At 41.1% G+C, this 18,184-nt stretch overlaps 2 protein-coding genes across 2 annotated transcripts in view; one reads left to right on the forward strand and one right to left on the reverse strand.

Annotated features, from left to right (window-relative positions):
- LOC138619713 (transcriptional regulator Myc-like) overlaps window positions 1-18,184 on the forward strand; it is a 158,797-nt gene that overhangs the window by 13,674 nt on the left and 126,939 nt on the right. The window lies entirely within an intron of this gene.
- Window positions 904-17,830, reverse strand: vps41 (VPS41 subunit of HOPS complex). Its single transcript, XM_069696354.1, has 28 exons — window positions 17,656-17,830; window positions 17,289-17,327; window positions 13,183-13,290; window positions 11,675-11,752; window positions 9,569-9,643; window positions 8,501-8,563; window positions 8,355-8,420; window positions 6,662-6,781; window positions 6,428-6,574; window positions 6,277-6,343; window positions 5,490-5,587; window positions 5,281-5,410; window positions 5,021-5,136; window positions 4,804-4,922; window positions 4,157-4,238; window positions 3,904-3,996; window positions 3,667-3,794; window positions 3,091-3,235; window positions 2,935-2,976; window positions 2,781-2,831; window positions 2,570-2,707; window positions 2,428-2,482; window positions 2,217-2,357; window positions 1,980-2,116; window positions 1,645-1,744; window positions 1,512-1,556; window positions 1,340-1,419; window positions 904-1,249 (listed from the first exon to the last, which is right to left on the reverse strand). Exons 1-28 carry the CDS (start codon window positions 17,674-17,676, stop codon window positions 1,169-1,171), a joined length of 2,565 nt encoding a protein of 854 aa, XP_069552455.1. The 5' UTR covers window positions 17,677-17,830; the 3' UTR covers window positions 904-1,168.

Below are 18,184 nucleotides of genomic sequence, written 5' to 3' on the forward strand. Positions count from 1 at the left end.
ATTGTAGTTTTGTAAATTTATATGGTTTTTTCTGACAACTTGTTAGAGACAACTCGTAAATGTACCAAATTTAATAAACTCTCAGTGATTTGATGTTAAAAGTTAATAATATACAACCTACAGGCAAAATAATAAAAACAAAAAACATTAGATTCATAATATGTGTTTTGGAGAATATTATATATCGACATATATAATGCCGATTTCATAGAGAAAGACCGACAAATCCAAATAAAATATGGGATCATGAAATTACTAGCAAAACAGTCATGACATGTTGGGTCTCATGTCAGCTGGATGTTTCCTTCGGTCATGTGTTGAAAATGTAAACTTTCCATTGTTGCAATGCTCTCACATTTATTAACAGCAAGCCATGGTTGTCTTCAAATCAAATAGAAGGGGCCGAATAAATAAATATCTAAAAAAACTAACAGTTCATCGGTATATTTCATAGAATTTCTGGCCTATTCGAGCTGCGTATCTAACAGGCCTCGAGTGGCCTTGAGAGGCGAGTTTATATGTCTGTGCACCAATTCAAATTGTAATATAAAAAAAATTCAGAGAAGCCTAATGATTTTGTCAAATTGAGCTTTTCTAGATTCACAACCTCCTTTACATATTTTTCAGGAAATGGCTTCAGTCGTTCAAATTTGTTTTCAACTGCACATAAAGTAAATTGAGTACAAATTTTCAGAGTAATCTAATTTTCTTTCTCCTCGAGATTTTGATAATACTGCTTTTCCACGTCCACGTGTTTATACTGGAACCAGAAATGATGGGTGAATGAGAAATTCTGAAAACATATTTGAATTTGGTGTGAAAAAAGCCCACATAAGAAACAAGTATTTATCTTACATGGGACCAAATCTTTGCGAACCAGTGTAATCAGATACAAACCTCAGGTAGTTTTTATGCGATTTTATTTTTCAGACTTTTCATCACCAAATCACATTAGTGGCAAGCAGAACAAGCACAGCACTTTCCAGTTGTTAGATTCAAATATACAGAGATAGTTCAATATAAATATTTTGCACTTTTGCGAGTGTACAGTTCATTGACTGGGTGAAAGTGATATTCATTGATCAATACACCGGTGAAGCAGTAGGGGGGGGAGAGAGAAGGGAAACAAAAAGCATCAGTAATAACATTATGAGTGTATGAATTCGTGCTACTTCTTCATCTCAAGTATTCCACTTCCGGGCCCTCTCTTCTTCGCGCTGCAGTTGTTACAAAACTGCACTCCAGGAATCTGAAAGAGAGACCGTGAAAAGGTACAAAACGGGAACAAAATAGTGTGATGTGTTGTTTTGGTGGTGCAGATTATGAGGATGTCACTCACTGTTCCTGCAGATGGTAAACATTCCTTGTGAAACATGTGTCTGCAGTGAAACACCACCACACTGAAGGGTTTGGCCATGTCTGAAACACACGTATAAAGCTAAAAATGAGCAAAGAAAACAGCTTTTAAATCCAATAAAACATTAAAATAGTTGATTACATAAATGACCGACCTGAGGGTAATATTGTAGCGTGACAGGACTCACAAATGTTCTCCTCTGAAAAAAGAAAACAACAGTATTTGTTCAGTTTAATACAATTCATGTCCACCAATGATCCATGAACACCAAAGAAAATTGCACCCACCATCAACCCGGACTCCTCTCATCTGCGTTCGATGCATCTTCTGGAGGAGGGAGAGGGAGTCGGCCACCAGGATCTTCTTGCAACCTTCCCTCAAAAGAATCTTCGAAACAAGAAAACAAGAGTTAGTTAATAAACAAAACAACAAGATTGTAAATAGTCAAAAGTTGTTCTCCAGTAAATTATATTAGCGCGAATATTTCAACTGTGTATCAGTTTACATCCTTTCATCCCCGGTATCTTTTATTTAGACAATCAAGAGCTACTGTTTAGATTTATATTATTTCTGCCTTTCAAAGAGAAAAATGTAAGTAAACTGAAGGGAAGCACGTCTCTACCTGCAGATTGTAGTCCTGGAGGATTTTCACCAGGGAATCTCTGAGGTTTGGGATCTCCATGCCTTCCTTAATCCGGTGTATGAGCAGAATGGGATCAACGTGAGTCCCAATATTATTGAGGAGGCCGGTGATGAATGCTAGAATCAGTAACAAAAGAGGACACCGAAAGGAGGCATGAAGTGACGGTTAAAGATGACGATACAGAGGTTTAATAAGCCCGAGTGGTTCTTCTCGTACGTGGCTTGTCGATGGAGTAGGAGATGAGATCCTCCCACAGCTCGGCGTCGTCCTGCTCTTTAGCAAACTCTATGGCCTTGTCCACGTCCTCCAGCTCCTCCATGATCATCTGCAGGGCTCGTCGGCAGTTCCCCATCCTGCCTGCGAGCAACATGCTGGATTAGTTACCGATTACCTCATTTCAAATAACAGACATTAACCAAACACTCACTGAGCAGGAAGACGGTCTCCTCGACGAAGTTCCTCTGCTGACAAATCTCTAGAGCCTGGTTGACAGAGACCGAGAATTAAGACGATGTGATTTATGGTTTGTAAAGTCTGGAGACTTAAATGTGTGATTAGATGACGTTCACCTTTTCAAGAGGGCAGTGTGTGCTGTCTCTCAGGAAAGGGAGGAGATTAGGTCGGTCGTATTCGGCGTACAGGCCGATCTGCCTCTCGTGGTACTTTTGGCCTTTGTGGTGGTCCCGTTTGAACAGTTTGTGGAGATACTGCGAGGACGAAAGGTTGGTCAGACCTGCTGTAGGATTACAGCTGATTTAACTTGAGTTATACTCAACTCACCACATGCAGAAGCTCCGGCCTGTCTGCCAGTTCTTCCACCACCCTGTCTGTCTGTTAGCAGAGTGAAGAAGAAAGCATCAGTGGGCAGCATGTTTTTTTTTTTTTTAAATCAGGAATATCATAAAAAAAATTCAAGAAAGTCTGGAGCACCTACCGATATCTTGTCTTCATTGTCGAGAAGCATGTCAACAGCTTTCTGACAACCGAAAATCATACGATTTGTTACTTAAATGAAAAATAACAGCGTTTACTGCAAATGTGCCGTTTACAATACAAATGAATACATCTTCAGTCAGTAACTGCTTTTTACCTCTTTGTCGAAGTCCATGAGGAGTACGATCTTGTCCTCTATGGAGGAGAAAAGGTTGTGTTTGTGGATCAGCTGGTAAACATCTTTGTGCCTCAGTCTCAGGTAGATTTCTAAGGCTCGGTCGTACCGCTGGTCGTAGGTGTACCTGAAATATCGAACACCCACAAGTTACTCAAAAAATGCGGAGAATTTTGTGTCAAATTCTTCCGACAGCAGTTACGAAGGGCGATCAAAAAGTTCGGAGCCGAGCACTTTTCAAGTTATGACCTCGGTGAGGAAGTATTCCAAGTTTTGTCACTCGATCAACATCAGCACCCGAGTTACTCATGTGCTTGTTACCAGTGGTGCAGGCGCATTTGAAAATTCTCCATTGACTACCAGTGTAGTCTGGATGCTAGAGTTTAAAAAAAAAAAAAAAAAAAATAAATCATGACAAATTCCATAAAAATATGTACAAAATGATGCGCCAGATAAAAACACTTGGTTCAAATTTTTGACAAAATGGGATGTCGTGTTTGAAAGTTTCACTCTTTGGCACTCAAGAGCTCAAGTAATGTGCACATTAAGATGACTCACAGCTCAGCCAGCGTGGTGAGCAGCGTGCTGTTGGTGGGATCCCTCTTCAGGTGATCAGTGACGGCCTGAACGATGGCCATGTTGTTATAAAGCTCTCCAGGCCATTCCCGGACCAGTGTGGCGAAACCCTTTGTGGAAAGTAGGAAAGAAGGGACGGACTCTCAGCTCCTGTTCATCAACCAATCACTTAATACCGGATCTGTCAAAGGATGTCGTGATTACCGAGTGATAACGTACCTCATAGTCAGTTTTTAGAAATTCATGCAAGATCATTTCATAGATGGCCGGTCTGAGACGCAGATCTCCTCTCGGCAAGTACTGACTGATGGCCTGTAATAGGAGAGAAGGGGTCAAATATTGAGAAGATATTTCACAAAAGACACAACTTTCCACGGAGAATACATCACGTGTTTGCAGTTTCATAACCAAAACCATTTTAATGATGGAACAGAAATGTATTTTGCTTGAAACATAGCACATCCTGGCCTACCTTCAGCTGCCCAATGGTCTTGAACCTGTACACTTCGTTCTCCCACAGCTCCATGTTTTTCCCAAGAACCTTCTGACACTTCCTGCAGGGAAAAAAATAAAATAAAAATATGAAATCATTAAATCGACAAAAAGAAGATGATGCTTTTTGACTTTGGCAGCAGTAGATAGGCCCGTTGCTGTAGGAATCAAATCAGTTGCTCAGCATTACTCCTCCAACGCCATCATCATTCATGAGGGAAGGCAAAAAGAGAATAGAAACGATAATTCAAGTTTAATTTTAACCTTGGAAATGGTAGTAACACAAAAAATACCTTCAAAGTCCACTTAAAAAAGTTAGTAAATGAGCCTTAAGGTAAGATTTTTTTTTTTTTTTTTTTTGTCAAACTGTGTGCAGAAAATAGTAACTACATCAGTGTAAAATGTTCTGTGCTCTGGTCTGTATGGCAGGTCATTCAAATATTATAATATTACATCATTCAGTAGCCACGGTGGCTTTTGTTGTAATAAATCAAAAATTAAAAATTCTTTCTGCAGTTTCATGTAGGGATTTTGTGTGGATGATCCGAGTCAGACATGCTAAATACTTTTCAAATATCTCACAACTCCTCACTGTACGTCTGCAGAACGTGTAAAGAAGAAACGCACCTCGCAGCAGTGTCGTAGTCGCCCTTCTCCACCAAGTGGTTGATGTAAGCCATTCCAATTTTCTGAACGTCGTGTCTCTTAATGTTTTTGAAGCTGATCTCTGCGGCCATCAGCGCCTCCTGTCACCGTTAAACCACATTAAAAGGGCACAGCATTAAAACCCTGACATCGCAGACCGTAACCTTTAGCAACATCGGTAACATTCAACAACACAGACCTCGTACTTCTTCTTCTCAAGCAGCCAATCGATGTGGTCATCCTGGTCTCGCTCTTTGGCCACAACGATGTCTTTGGGACTGATGATGTAGAAGAGCGACTCTCCCTCCGAATGCTCTGTTAATGAAAATACATTTATGCCTGTGCGCATCACGGCTGACATTTTATAGTCGATGCATAATGAAATCAGAAGGCAGTAAAAGGCTGCGTGACATTTCTCTGCGGGCAGTTTTTTTTTTTGTTTTTTTTTTATAGTCTCACCGAGGCGGTAGTCTCTGCACTCGTTGTCCTGGAAGTTACGCACAGTCAGCGCGTCCGAAGAGATTTCCTCGCAGCTCTCGGGGAGCGTCTGAATGATGTCGAGACGGGGCCGCGCACGGAACTCCTCGTCCTGCGCACACATGTACCGAGAAATAACTCACTCCTATGTACCTGCGTGAATCTGCTTTTAACATATGCGTGTTTATTACCATTTTATCAGAGTTCTCCTTCACGAAGAACAGCGTGACCAGCTGATCGGCCAGCGGTGCCAGACCACTGATGAAGAACTCCGTCTCAAACGCAGACACTGAAAGAAAGACAGAAAAAAAAACTCAAGTCATATTTCACGCGAAGGAATGCGAGTGAAGATATGAAGAGATCGGAGGTGATTGAAGGTGACAGGATATCATGATTTCACATCTTTGATGCCTTTTTCCTCTCTTTTTTTTTTTTATCCTCCCTATATTTAGTGATACTTAAGAGTTCCTTTGTTTTCACCTACTAACAAATGTCAAGTGGATACCTGTTATATATATATATATATATATATATATATATAAAGCACATCCTTGACTGTTAAACTGAGCAACCACTGAAATATTGTTCCTGCGCAATCAAATAAAATGACAGTGAAGTAGAAAGATAAACTGAATAAAATCATATGTTGGAGCTGAAATATTTTTTTTTTTTAAATACCAAGTGTTTAGATATTGCATCGTCATAATATTTACTTCTTTCTTTTTTTTCGGAGAATGGGAGGTCCTGTTCTTACAGTGCTGACACATAATGTTGTATAAATTCCTGTTTATTGATCATATTTGGCATTTTTCTATGAAATTTCATGTCAAAACCAAAGAAATCTGCCCACTGTGACTTATGCAGAAAACTATATTCGACACACAAACCCTGTATAATTCACAGTGTGCCGACTTTTGAATTGTCTTGTATTTTGGATGGTATCCTGACCGTCATCCGGATGTTTGGTGTGTTTCGTACCTATTTCCACGTAGCGGCTGGGCAGATCCCTCATTTCAGTCAGATTTCGCTCTTTCACGACACAAATCTGAAGAAAAATTTGAAAATTACACTGAAAACTGCTTCACTGTTCTTGTAATAACTGCTCAAATGAAGAACAAACAAAGCAGACCTTAATGGAAGTGCCCCAGCCAACAATGAGGGTGGTGTTGTCCTTCCAACACAGACTGCACGGGTACATGTCGGGCCTCAGACCGACATTATCCCTCAGCACGTTGGTGATCCGCTGTTTGGTGCTGATGTCATAGATTTTTACTCCCTGAATGAAACGAGAAGGATGACATAAGCACCAAACTCTGTAGATGTAGTGTGACTGGAGTTGAGTAGCTGTCACAGAAACACTCACCACATTGTTGGCCCAGGCGATCAGGTTAGCCCTCCACTGGATGTTAGTGATCGTGCCTTCGCCTTCGTGTAGAACTGAAGTCTTCCAGCGATTCAACCAGTTTCTCTCATACAGAAGCAGCTTGGAGGAAGAAATCAGGGCAACATTTACAAAAAAAACAGCAACTCAGGAGTGCAGTAGTGCAGCCCCGCCTACAGAGGGCAGTAGATGAACAACACATTGAACAGTTCTGAAGCTGTGTCTGGTAGGAGGTTGAAGCAGCCTCATAGATTTAACTTCAACTACAAATAATGAAGTGAAACCTGATTTTCCTCCTGATATGCAGACTTAATTCCACTTTAGAGCATTCAAGCCCAAAGAAAATGAAGACAGATTGCTCATTTGACTCCATCTGAGCAGGAAAGCTTCGCGTTTCACTGGTGGATGAAGTCATTTTAAAGATTCGTGTGGCCGGCGTAATTTGCGAGCAGAAGATGGTGTGAAAACCATAAAAAGAAGTGTTAAAACGTGTCGCATTACAAGCATGATTTCATATATACTTCTCGCTCTCATCGTAATGGTTAAGGCCTCTTTAGGATGCACACCATTTATTGTGGACACTGTGGAATATATAAATAAATATTTAAAGAGGAGCTCATTATGCTTTTGTGCTGTGTGTTTTACTGTCTTGTCTTGTCACAGAGCTGTGGAGCCAGTGAGGGCGCTATGAGTCTTGTGTGTGTTCCTAACCACAATGCAGCGGGGCACTTGATGGCCTCAGAGCTACTTAATCAATGGCAGTTTAATGTCCAGGCCTTGTACTGAGCACGCTGTAGAGGACAAAGCCTGCCATTCACATTCTCCGCATTGTTACTGTCCTCACTGCATAAACTAATACAAAAAGCACCCAAAAAGTGCATAACATTACCAAGGAGGCCGAAGGGAAGGTTGTGTAGGCTCTTTAATTCAGCGATGGGGCTATGTTAATAAACAGTTTGCTCGACAAAGAGATGATATGACAAAAGAACTAGGGGAGACAAAATTGAATTTCCTTTGACAGGATGTGGCTCCCGTTGAGGCTTATTGATTTTCATCACAGGCACCTTGTGGAGGCCTTCACAACTTGGAACTGAGGGGAATCAGCGTCAATTGAAAGAAAATGGCAAAGTAACACTAACAATTGAGTTCCATGGGAAAAAAGTTTCTCCTCACCCCTGTTGTATAAATGTCAGTATATGTTATTTATAGACGGCTGTGCGATGACGCCACATCAGCGCGGTTTATCGTGAAGTAGTAGGCGAAAACACAAAATGACTAATGCCTGACATACGTTTCACCTTCCGCAGGCGACATACCTACCGGAGACACAGATCACTGTATGCGCCCGGAAGTCCTAAGACTATGTACCCTCTTGATAATGACATCTATTTGCCGTGCTTGTGAAGCATTGCCTTTCAAACACTGTTGAGCGAACAGCACTTTGTTGAAATGGGCAGCTCTCCCGAGAGCACTCCAGTAAAGAGACAGAGAAGTAAGAGCCTTTCACACCAGACAAAAGAGGCCTGCGCATCGCCTTGAGCCGAGCCAAAGTGAGACGTTTTTTTGGGGGATTCGGTTTCGCCCGGACACAATCAGGAGGAAATTATTGCAGCAGGGAACGTCTAAAAACTGTATATAATGACTGCACGAGGAAAAAGAAACAACTCAAACCTACCTTGTTGCCCCCGGTGACAAACTGTTTGTAGTTTGATCTGGTGAACTGAGGGTGTAACGCAACCACCTGCAAAAGAGATTTTATTATTTTTCTTTATGCCACAACACATGTATGTGAGAGCGTGAAGTTTACTGTGCAAAACTTACTTTGATGGGACAGTCAAAGGTCTCATGTAAGCCTTCTCTCGTATAGAGGCCGAACACTTGCACCTGAAATGACAGAACAGCAAAGTGCAGGTGAATAACGCTAAAATTCTCCTTTAATTGCTGCCTCTGCAACTATCCAAGGCCAGCGGGGGGAAAGTGTTGGTCAGAAAAGACTTTGATTGGCTCCCTGCTTCTCCACTGGGTCACCAATTAGTGGACAAGTTGATTCTTCGAACCCTGCAGGGTTTAGAGCACAAGTCCTAATCTTGGACTTGACCGCGGCCTCAGTTGGCTACAGGAGACTCTAATGTGCCATTAGAGCACACGACACCCACTTTTCCTTCATCTGAAGGCCCCAAAAACGAGAAATGTTTTTAAGACTAGGGGAATAATATGAAACTCTTGGTGCTATCGCTCATCTTGACCCGCATCAGTGATGAAGGATTAAGTTAGATTTCAAAGGATTAACAGCCAAGTGAATTGGTGAGGGCAAACAATTGCTGTAGCATTGATTTTAATTGTCTGCTCCACTTTTTGTGCGACAAGATCTGATGGTTTTTTTTGCCACCAGAGTGCTGGAAGAAGAGGAGGGGAGGGTGATATCAGAGAGCATATCTTGACTGCAAAATCCATGAAGGATGGTGGTAATGATGAGAAGAGACAAGATAACAGCAAGGTGGAGAACATGGAGAGGGTATCCATAGATGACTGATGGCTGACTGACAGCTCAACGGATCTGAGTGCAAGCCTCCCCCCCGCGCGACTCTTCAAAATTGTTACAAGCTTTTTATAAATTCCCGCATCATGAAAAAAATATGGGTTTACGTGTAGATATGCTGGAGATAAAGCGCCGGGTTAATGCTCCGATTGTGGAAGAAGTGCCTTCTCAAAATTCACTCCCAAACACCTCAAGTTCCAAATCATTAGCATAAAGTTTAGGGGCTGATAAGATGAGTTTTTATATGAATCTGAGGAGGAATTATGGAAGATGAAAAACACTGATTGGTGCTTCTTTGCTGCGGGGCCCAAGGATCAGTAACCAGCGGTGATGAGTGAGAGAGATCTTACCTTCCCGTCCTCGGAGCAGATGCCCACATGCTCTCCACTTTCATCCAGGCTGATCTGGTTGATCTTTACTGAACTCTGCAGAGACACAATATCACAGCATCTATTTTTATTTTTTTAAGAGGTGGGCGAATATCATTGTGGCTGGCCAAATGTTGCTGGTTGACATTTTACCCCAACTAAAAAGGCAAAATAAAAACCAAAAATGTGGGTATCGTAATGGATGCATGGTCCCATATGTGTCAATGCAATGGAGCGTACATTAATACTGAGAATGTCCCTTCACTGCTGATGCTTTTAAATGTAGGGCTCTTAAGATAAAAGGATCAAACAAATGGCATAAATTATAACAAAATGTTACTTTTAAAACATCCCTGAAGTGAAGACTCTGTTTGGACTGACGGGAGGGGAAAAGTTGTTTTGCTTATCATATGTTAACAATTTCTCCCCTGCAGAAGTGTCAGCTATTATGTAAACCCTTACAGAAAAAGAAACATAAATTTCACATGTTTTCCCACTTCTTTTTTTGGACCATTTTGAGTGCATCATCCTGGTACTTGTAGTGCATTGCATGTTTCTGTACTGACACTCACATGGGAATCAACATGGGCTTCACACACTGCACTATGAAAATGTTCCAAAACCACATGTTTCCCATGGGCAACATACATGCATAACATGTGCCCAATCACATGTGGTCGCATGACTTTTTGCACACGTGAAATTCATGTGGGTTTTTTTCTGTAAGGGAATGTATTAAATCCGTTTCAAATCATGACCAGTTCATTTTAAAATATTGTCACAAATCTAACAACCAGAACACAGCGGTGTCTCCTCTGTTCACTGAAACAACTTCCGTGTTTCTTTCAGGCGGTGACTGATAACTGGCAGGAAGCTGTTTTTTTTTTTTTTTTTACACGAGCAGCACTCAAATCAACGTGCTCAGCAGGAACACTATAGTTAGAAGCAAAACTCTTATTATTACTATTATAATGCAAAGCTGCTTCTTTGTGCCGACCAAATCAGCCCTGATTACTACATTTTTTGACTTGCAAATTACATTATTGTTCAGAGCTCATTTCTTCTACATTAAATGACCACAAATGTATAGGGAGAGAATAATAATGGGACTAAATCGGGACAGTAATATCATTTCTGGCTACAAGTTCCCCACATGCTTTACCTGTGTGAAATCTTCCTATTTGAAACCTCAAATATCTCCTCTTGTTTCCCCGTGGCATGGAAACTATTTCATTTTGTCTCCAGGGTCCGAGCCGCCATCGTACACTGAAGTCTCATCCTTGGTGCTTTTTCCAGGAACACTATTCTTTTCTGTTCTCTGCCACTATTGTTGACACAGTATGTTTAAGTGGGACTACTTTTAGCATCACAAAAGAAACAAATTCGGATGCCATACATACAGCTGTCAATGTGGAGAAGGCCTTGAAACAGCAATTTTTTTGCTTCAGAGTGAGAGGTGGGTGGGTTGGGGGTTAGTTGGATTTACCCACGGCCACTCTACAGTCGTTTCAGTCTGAACATTACATGTTATGTCGGAGACTTTCGGTGTAATTTTGATGACAATTTCACAAGACACACTTTTTTTTGCAGACATTAGGACTTTTAACAATAACGGACGTAACCGCAGTTCTATGAGTATGTTCGTATTTTTTTTCTTACAGGAAGACAACGGTAGAGGAAACACTGCTATAAGTGAAAAAACATAAAGTAATATTAAAGAAACAAAAACGTGGTTAAGGTTAGGCACAAAAACTATGTAATTATGACAATTTTCTTCGGGGTGAAAGTCCATTGTTTTCATTTCATCCAACCACCCCCAACCTGCCTTTAGCACTTTTGTACTAAAATGACCTGTATAATGTGACGTGCGTCTCCACCTCATACCGAGGTGAGACCAACTGTCACCTTGACATGCTATCCTCGAGTGGACTGGCAGGTGTATTACACGCTTTGGTCTGACACTGAGCTGGATATTTCACTCTGAACCAGTGTACCGGACCGACTGACAGGCTGAAATTAGCGCTGAAAAGCCTAAACAGTGCATTATGTGTACCAGTAGGGCGAAATATTTTAATCATTAGTACTCACAATTTCAAACTTCTGAGTTACATTTCCTTGGATGTCCAGCAGGAAGACCTTTCCAAAATGGGTACCGAGGGCAAGGAACTGTAAAGAGACAAATGTGATGTAAATTAAACCAGAAGACACTTGAAAGCAACTAAAAAAATAAAACTTGTGTTTATGAAGGCTGTGGGAGAGGATAAAAAATATTTCCTGGAGCTGCAGTGACATGGGCAAAGTGGGGATTGGGTGGGCTTGGAGGCAAAACTGTGAAATTGCAGGGGGTGGAAAAGCCCTATTTATTAAAGCAGACAGTGTGAAATGGCATTTTTTTCCCCCTCAAATTAAAATGCTTAAGCATAATAAATGCACTGTACATCTGACTTCTTGCCATGCTCCCCTATCACCTCCCTGCCCAGCACACAGCTATTATTTCTACTGAGCAGCAACTGGTTTCTGTGTTTTGTGCTTCAGCAGACGTGCACGTGTGCATGTGTGAGTGCGTGCGCGAGTCCACTGGGACAAAAAAATTATAGAAACCGGGGGCTTTTGGCATTAGATTAAGTGTGTGTTCTTCCACCCCAGCCCCTGCTCCATGCCCTCCTCCTAATCCCCCTCCCTTCTAGAGCAGCATGTGGAAGTGCGGCGAGCCCACCATGCTTCAGTGCAGTCTATAATGAAATGCTTATATTTACAGGCACAGCTGAGCATGTCAGACAGAGCCCCTGCAATCTCCCCAAATAAAATAACCAAAAATAAATAAATAAAGGGTTCAACCTTGTGAGGCGGAGCGACTTTTAAAGGGATTTATCAGAATGGAATTGTTCAAATGAAATTCCGATTCAGACACTTAAAATATGAGGCAACATGAGGCAATGTGCGCTGTCGGTGGCTTTAAGGTTGTGGGAGGTTGCCGCGGCGGAGGGGGGGGCTGGTGTGACCACACAGGTAGCTGCATGGCAGAAGGTACATAAGTACAGAAATGCCAGTAAGAAAGACAGTCAGATCAAATTTAGAATTTCAGCAAAGCGCTCTCGCACTGCGGCACGGTCGCTGTTTGGAGGTTAAAAAAAAAAAAAAAAAGGGACCAAATCCTGAAAGTAAAAATAAATAAATGAAAATCAATAGTGGTTAATAAAACATCGGGTGAGGAGACATAACCGGCTATGACTTTTTGCTCTGCTCAGGCGTGCAAGTGTGCTGCTGGTGCCACGACGATTAACCATCTCGCCGAGAGTGGCCCTCTTAAAAATATCAAGTCAACAAACAGAGGAGAGGAGCGAAAAATATGTAAGAGTGGGAATAAAAAGAGAAGACAATGGTGCCTGGTGACTTTTGATGTACCTCCCTGAGAGGAAAAGCAGGAGGAGGTGAGAAAAGAATGGCCTGCCTTCACAGATTGAACAGAAGGGATAAAAAAACAAGTTTGAAGATGACATCTCTCAAATGTGCACATAAACAATGTGAAACCTCTCCTCGAGACGGGTGGACTTGAAACTGAAATGCCCTTGTGTGTGGTGGATTATAACCCCTACCTTGTCATGGACGGTCATACAGCTGGCTGCGTCGTTCTGGAGGATTTCTGTCACCCCATTGGAGAGCCTCTCATACTTCAGCTTGGGCTCCTCCTCGCTGTCCTCCTCCTGGGTAAGAAAGTAGTCTGCTGAGATGGGCTCTGAACTGTAATATTTTCTTCAAAGTATTCATGACAACGGTGACACCTCACAAACATTACAGCTCACAAAGCTTTTAGGAAGCCAGCGCTAAAATCATCCACACAGTGAACTGAAATATGGAAAAATGCCAGATTCTTCAAATCTATGAAACAAATGAGAAGAAGTGCGACAACAATGTGACCTAACTTCATTTACCTCCAAAAAACTGATCTTAAAGGCACCCTGTTGAGTTTCTGACCACTAGGGGCTCTATGGAGCAATATGTTAATATGCGGGTCCCTGTTTTTTTTTTTTTTGTGTGTGCAAGCACAAGGATTTGGGTGCCGTATTTTACATTCCTCCACTGATTTCACAGTTCCGCTTATTGACAGCTGGTGGCGCTAACGCAATAAAATGATTTTAGGAATGTTCCGACAAATGCAGGGAAGAAGACGTCTAGTTAACAATATTATGCAAGAAATCAACAGTAAAAGTGTATCATACAAAATAAATACAATAAACATGCTGTTATACAAAATGATGTGCTTTGGTGATAAAAAAAAGTAATGTAAACATAACTTGACATGACAACAAGGGACCTTTAAATCTATCGCACTTGAAATGAGGTTTAAACTACTGTGTTTGTAAGGAAGGGCAAAATAGTTTAAAGCCAATATTTTGACTTTATTAAGAATCATTTTTCAAATAATTTTTTTTACATATTTTATTATCACAATGCAACAACAGCTAATGACCTAATTGCTCATTAAAAGGTTTTGTTGCTTCCAAGTTAATTCTTAAAAAGCTGAAATCAAATGAGCAAATTTAACATGATCAAGATAAAATATCAATTTCGGGCTACAGCTAATTATTTTCATTGTTGATCAATCGGGAATTTTTTTTAACCGTCAGATAATAGTTAAAAAAAGGTCCCTTCTAATCTCCAGGAACCCAACTGTATTCCTGTTCAAGAGTTTAAAACCCAAATGTATCTAGTTAACGTGATGCATAATGAAGAAAAGCAAAAAAATCATCACCAGAGAACTTTTGGTAAAACATTCATTTTACTTTACCAATAACTAATTACCAAAAGCAAATCAAATTTAAAAATATATATATATATTTTCTTGTATTGATACAATATTGTAGCTTACTAAAAGGAGCATTAAAGGTTTCCCTCATCCTCAGAAACATTCGGCAATATCCAGTCACCAGTAACTAATATGTAACTAATCCATTTTGGGAGGTTGGCGTGTGTCCATGCACACAAGTGTATAAGCAGATATATGTACAAAAACAAATTTCCATTACTTTCCATGAAATGCAGGCTAAAACAATTTCCATCTCTTCGTGAGACTCTTCATCCCCAGTGAAAAACATGAATTTAGTCTTTTCATAAAGCAAACTTAAGGTATTCTACCGTGTTACACATTCCGGCGTGAGTCAACATTTGCGGCCAGTCACAGGCTGAATATTACTCGTAATTCAGTTTATAACCAATGCTGCACAGTCTGTGGCTGCCCAGAGGGTGCATCAACTCAAAACATTGTCTGCCATTATGTGCTACTGGGTTGGAGGTGGGGGACAATAGCGTGGAAAAATTTTTATTTTCAAAAACAATCCTTTCCCACTCAACAACGCCATATCGAGGCTATTTCCTGTGTATTCTGGTTGTGAGATTTCTGATGCGAGGGCATTTGTCACGGGTTTCAAAGGCGTGTCAAACAACAAAGGAAAACTTCCTCCCCAGATGGAAACTACCCATTTTGAAACTTTTGCCATCTCTCGTAAGTTGCTCTTTGTTTTGTCAACTACTGAGCTGTCCTTTATGTTGTGACCATTTCTGCCATTGTCTTTGCCTGTGGCAGTAAATGTGCAAAGAGCTGAACAACTCGTTATGGGTACATCAAGGATAACATTCTGCTTAACACTGAGGACAACTAGTCAGACATTTAGGAGGAGAAAAGAGGCCATGTCTGCTTCAATTTGAGGAAAATAATAAAAGTCCTGCCACCCACCTCATGTATTTCAAACACAATGTACATACAGGTGACACATTCAAGGGCAGGTCTGAAGAAATTAATGGACAAACAAAACCAATGCAGATGCATACACAGCAAAATGATGAGACTCGTATACTAAGGCCCTCACAGTCCTCTCAACACAACTGAACATCTCAGCAGTTTTAGAGTGAAAACACCAAATGTGGTGTGCTTTAAAAGGATGGTGTTTAAGCCTACAATAGAATTGCAAAACACTTGAAGAGCACTTGAGATTCTCTGGAGGGTTATGGTTGTCCAACAACTTTCAAGGACACTTTGGTATGTTTTTTCTTTAATTTATCATCCTTCTTTTTGTGCTTTTCAGCACCATCGAAGTATATTTTGCTACTGACTTTCTTATAACTCGCCCTTTGTTTGGAAAACTACTGCACGGGCCTTTGATCTGTGTCCCTTTTTTGCCACAGGATAGAATATTATTACTGCATTTTGTGATGACAAATCAGCCTGGTTTGGTCAAATGATTAGGTAATGAAAAGTACATCTCTCACAGTAGGGATGGGTCATGATTTTCAAATTTCCGAGCAGTGGTTAAATGATAAAGAAAACTTTTAATAGATTTGTCTTAAAAAAAAACCCACACACACATTTTCCTTTTTTACCTGGTAGAAATGGGCTGTTACCACCAGCAGATTGCAGGAATGCACATAAAAGATATGTCCTTATCTTCACTACAAAATAGAAGTCTTCCATTTGCTCTGCTTTGTGTGGGCGTGGCCTATGTTTGACTCCGCCCCTGTCTAGCACCACCCCAAATTCTTCCCAGGAGTCACTAAAACTAGTGTGACAAAATAAGAAGCCAGCACCAGACTAAATGAAATTGATGTTTAGGACGTGCAAAACAAACAACGACCCTCATCTCAAAGATGACAGCTAGAAAATTTGCTTCCCACCAAAGTGAAGGTCTTCAAAGTTTGTCGGCATTTGCTGAGCCTGAGTTTTCAGTGACAGTGAGTTTCTCTGTGCCGGCGGAGGTTTGCGTGACAAATAGTTCCCAGTGGATACCGAATAGTATTTTTTGCTAATAATGTCCACCCACCCTCACCCGCCCCCCTCCCCCCATCACAGTTTTGACAAATTGTCTCCCTGCTCGTTTCCTCTGTCGTCATGCAACAGCAGCAGACATCGAGTCAGACACAGTATGATGCCGTAATCTAAGAAAAATAATGAGCCGTTTGCAGCCACTTGGAGGAGACACGTAACCCCACAGTCTGGAGCGCTGTCTTCCCTGTGAGTGTTTGTGTCATACAGTACTAAACACAAGGTGCACAGGGACAAAACAACATGTAGGAGCTCTTTCTATTTGCAAACTTACACTTTTCCCTTCTTTCCTCTGGCTCACTCTTATCTATTTTTTTTTTTCTTGTGAGAGGTGCCGGTGTCTAATGCAGCCGATCCCTTATATTTCATTCAACTTGCTCCTTCCTATAAAAGACAAATTCTCCTTCCTGCCAGGCTGATGTGTGAGGTTATATTTTATTTAGCCCATGTGTAATTCTCAGAAGCACAGGTGTACTGTAACATCCCGAAGTTCAGTCAAAGCACTGATGGATCTGGAAGGCTATCTGTAATTCATGAGTGTTTGACACCTCTCAAAAAACCTGACAAAGATCCTACTGGGATCAAGCTGTGTTGATAAAGGCTGGCTCTGTATTAACATCCTTTCAGTGGGCACAGAGCTTTATTTGAGATCAAAAACAAAATCACCCATGCTTTGACAGAACTATGCACACCCCTGACACTAACTATATGTTGTTGTTGATGCATTTCTGCATTGACATACTGGTGCACCTGCATGACATCTGTAGGTCTATTTCCCCCCCCCCCCCTTTACAGTTTTGACTCTTCACACCTTTCTGCCCCTGTCTCTTTTTAGGAGAAAGAAATAGCAGCACCAAAATGTAAAACCTGTCAAATGTTTCTTACCTCAGACTCATCTGTGAATTCCTCACTTGGTTTTCTTCCCTGAATGCGGAGAGACGTTGAGATGCTTTAAACAATATAAAAAAAGGAGTTCGTATTCATTAAAGTAAGACATAAAAGTTTACAGTGATGCCACATTTGGAGGCAGGTGCCTTTTGGGTTAAAACTACAATATTCATTGGAGAGAATAAATACAGATATCACATGACCGTAAAGCTATAACAACACCCCGGGTTCATGCCTTCACTGCTACAGAAACAGTAGATAACGACCTAAATTAAATCAACCGCAGCACATTTTTAATTTATTGTGACGCAGCTACGTGCAAACCATCAATATTAGCCGGTTAGCTTTAGCGTGTCGCGCTTACCTGCTCCTCCACTTCCGCCATCGTCACAATAAATAGGCGTCGTGTCCAGAGACAGCGGTTGTAATATCTCAGTTTAGGGAATGCACTTTGAATCCCCCTCGATTCATGTCAAAAACATCCACTTTAACGTTAGAAGAAAGCGATGTTTGTTATCGAAGCCTGGTGCTTCCTGACGCAAGTTAAATCACATGACTGAATCAAAGCCGTGTTGCATCATGGGGGTTGAAGTCCTCCAGGCGAAGAGACGGAGACATCAATTTAACAAATAAGGGCAGGTAAAATGTGTTTTCCGATGCTATATTTTTGTATTTCTTCAAAGCTCGTACGCATTTGAAGTTAGTTTTGCTCGGTTTCTAACGTCTCTTATTCTTCCATGTGTGAGACAGCAAGTTTCTGAAGAAAACGTCCCTTTCTTAAGGAGAAGCTGACAAAAGGCTTTTAAACTGCGCCAAGTACAGGTAGCTTCATAAAACTGCAAATCATTTCTTCACCGACGTTTTATTACACCAACTTCAACACTTGGAAGAGG

Source organism: Brachyistius frenatus, unplaced genomic scaffold (assembly GCF_029030835.1).
Source record: "Brachyistius frenatus isolate BFR_SWC_R1_liver_20210118 unplaced genomic scaffold, ASM2903083v1 Contig_21, whole genome shotgun sequence".
In the NCBI taxonomy this organism is placed as follows: Eukaryota; Metazoa; Chordata; class Actinopteri; family Embiotocidae; genus Brachyistius; species Brachyistius frenatus.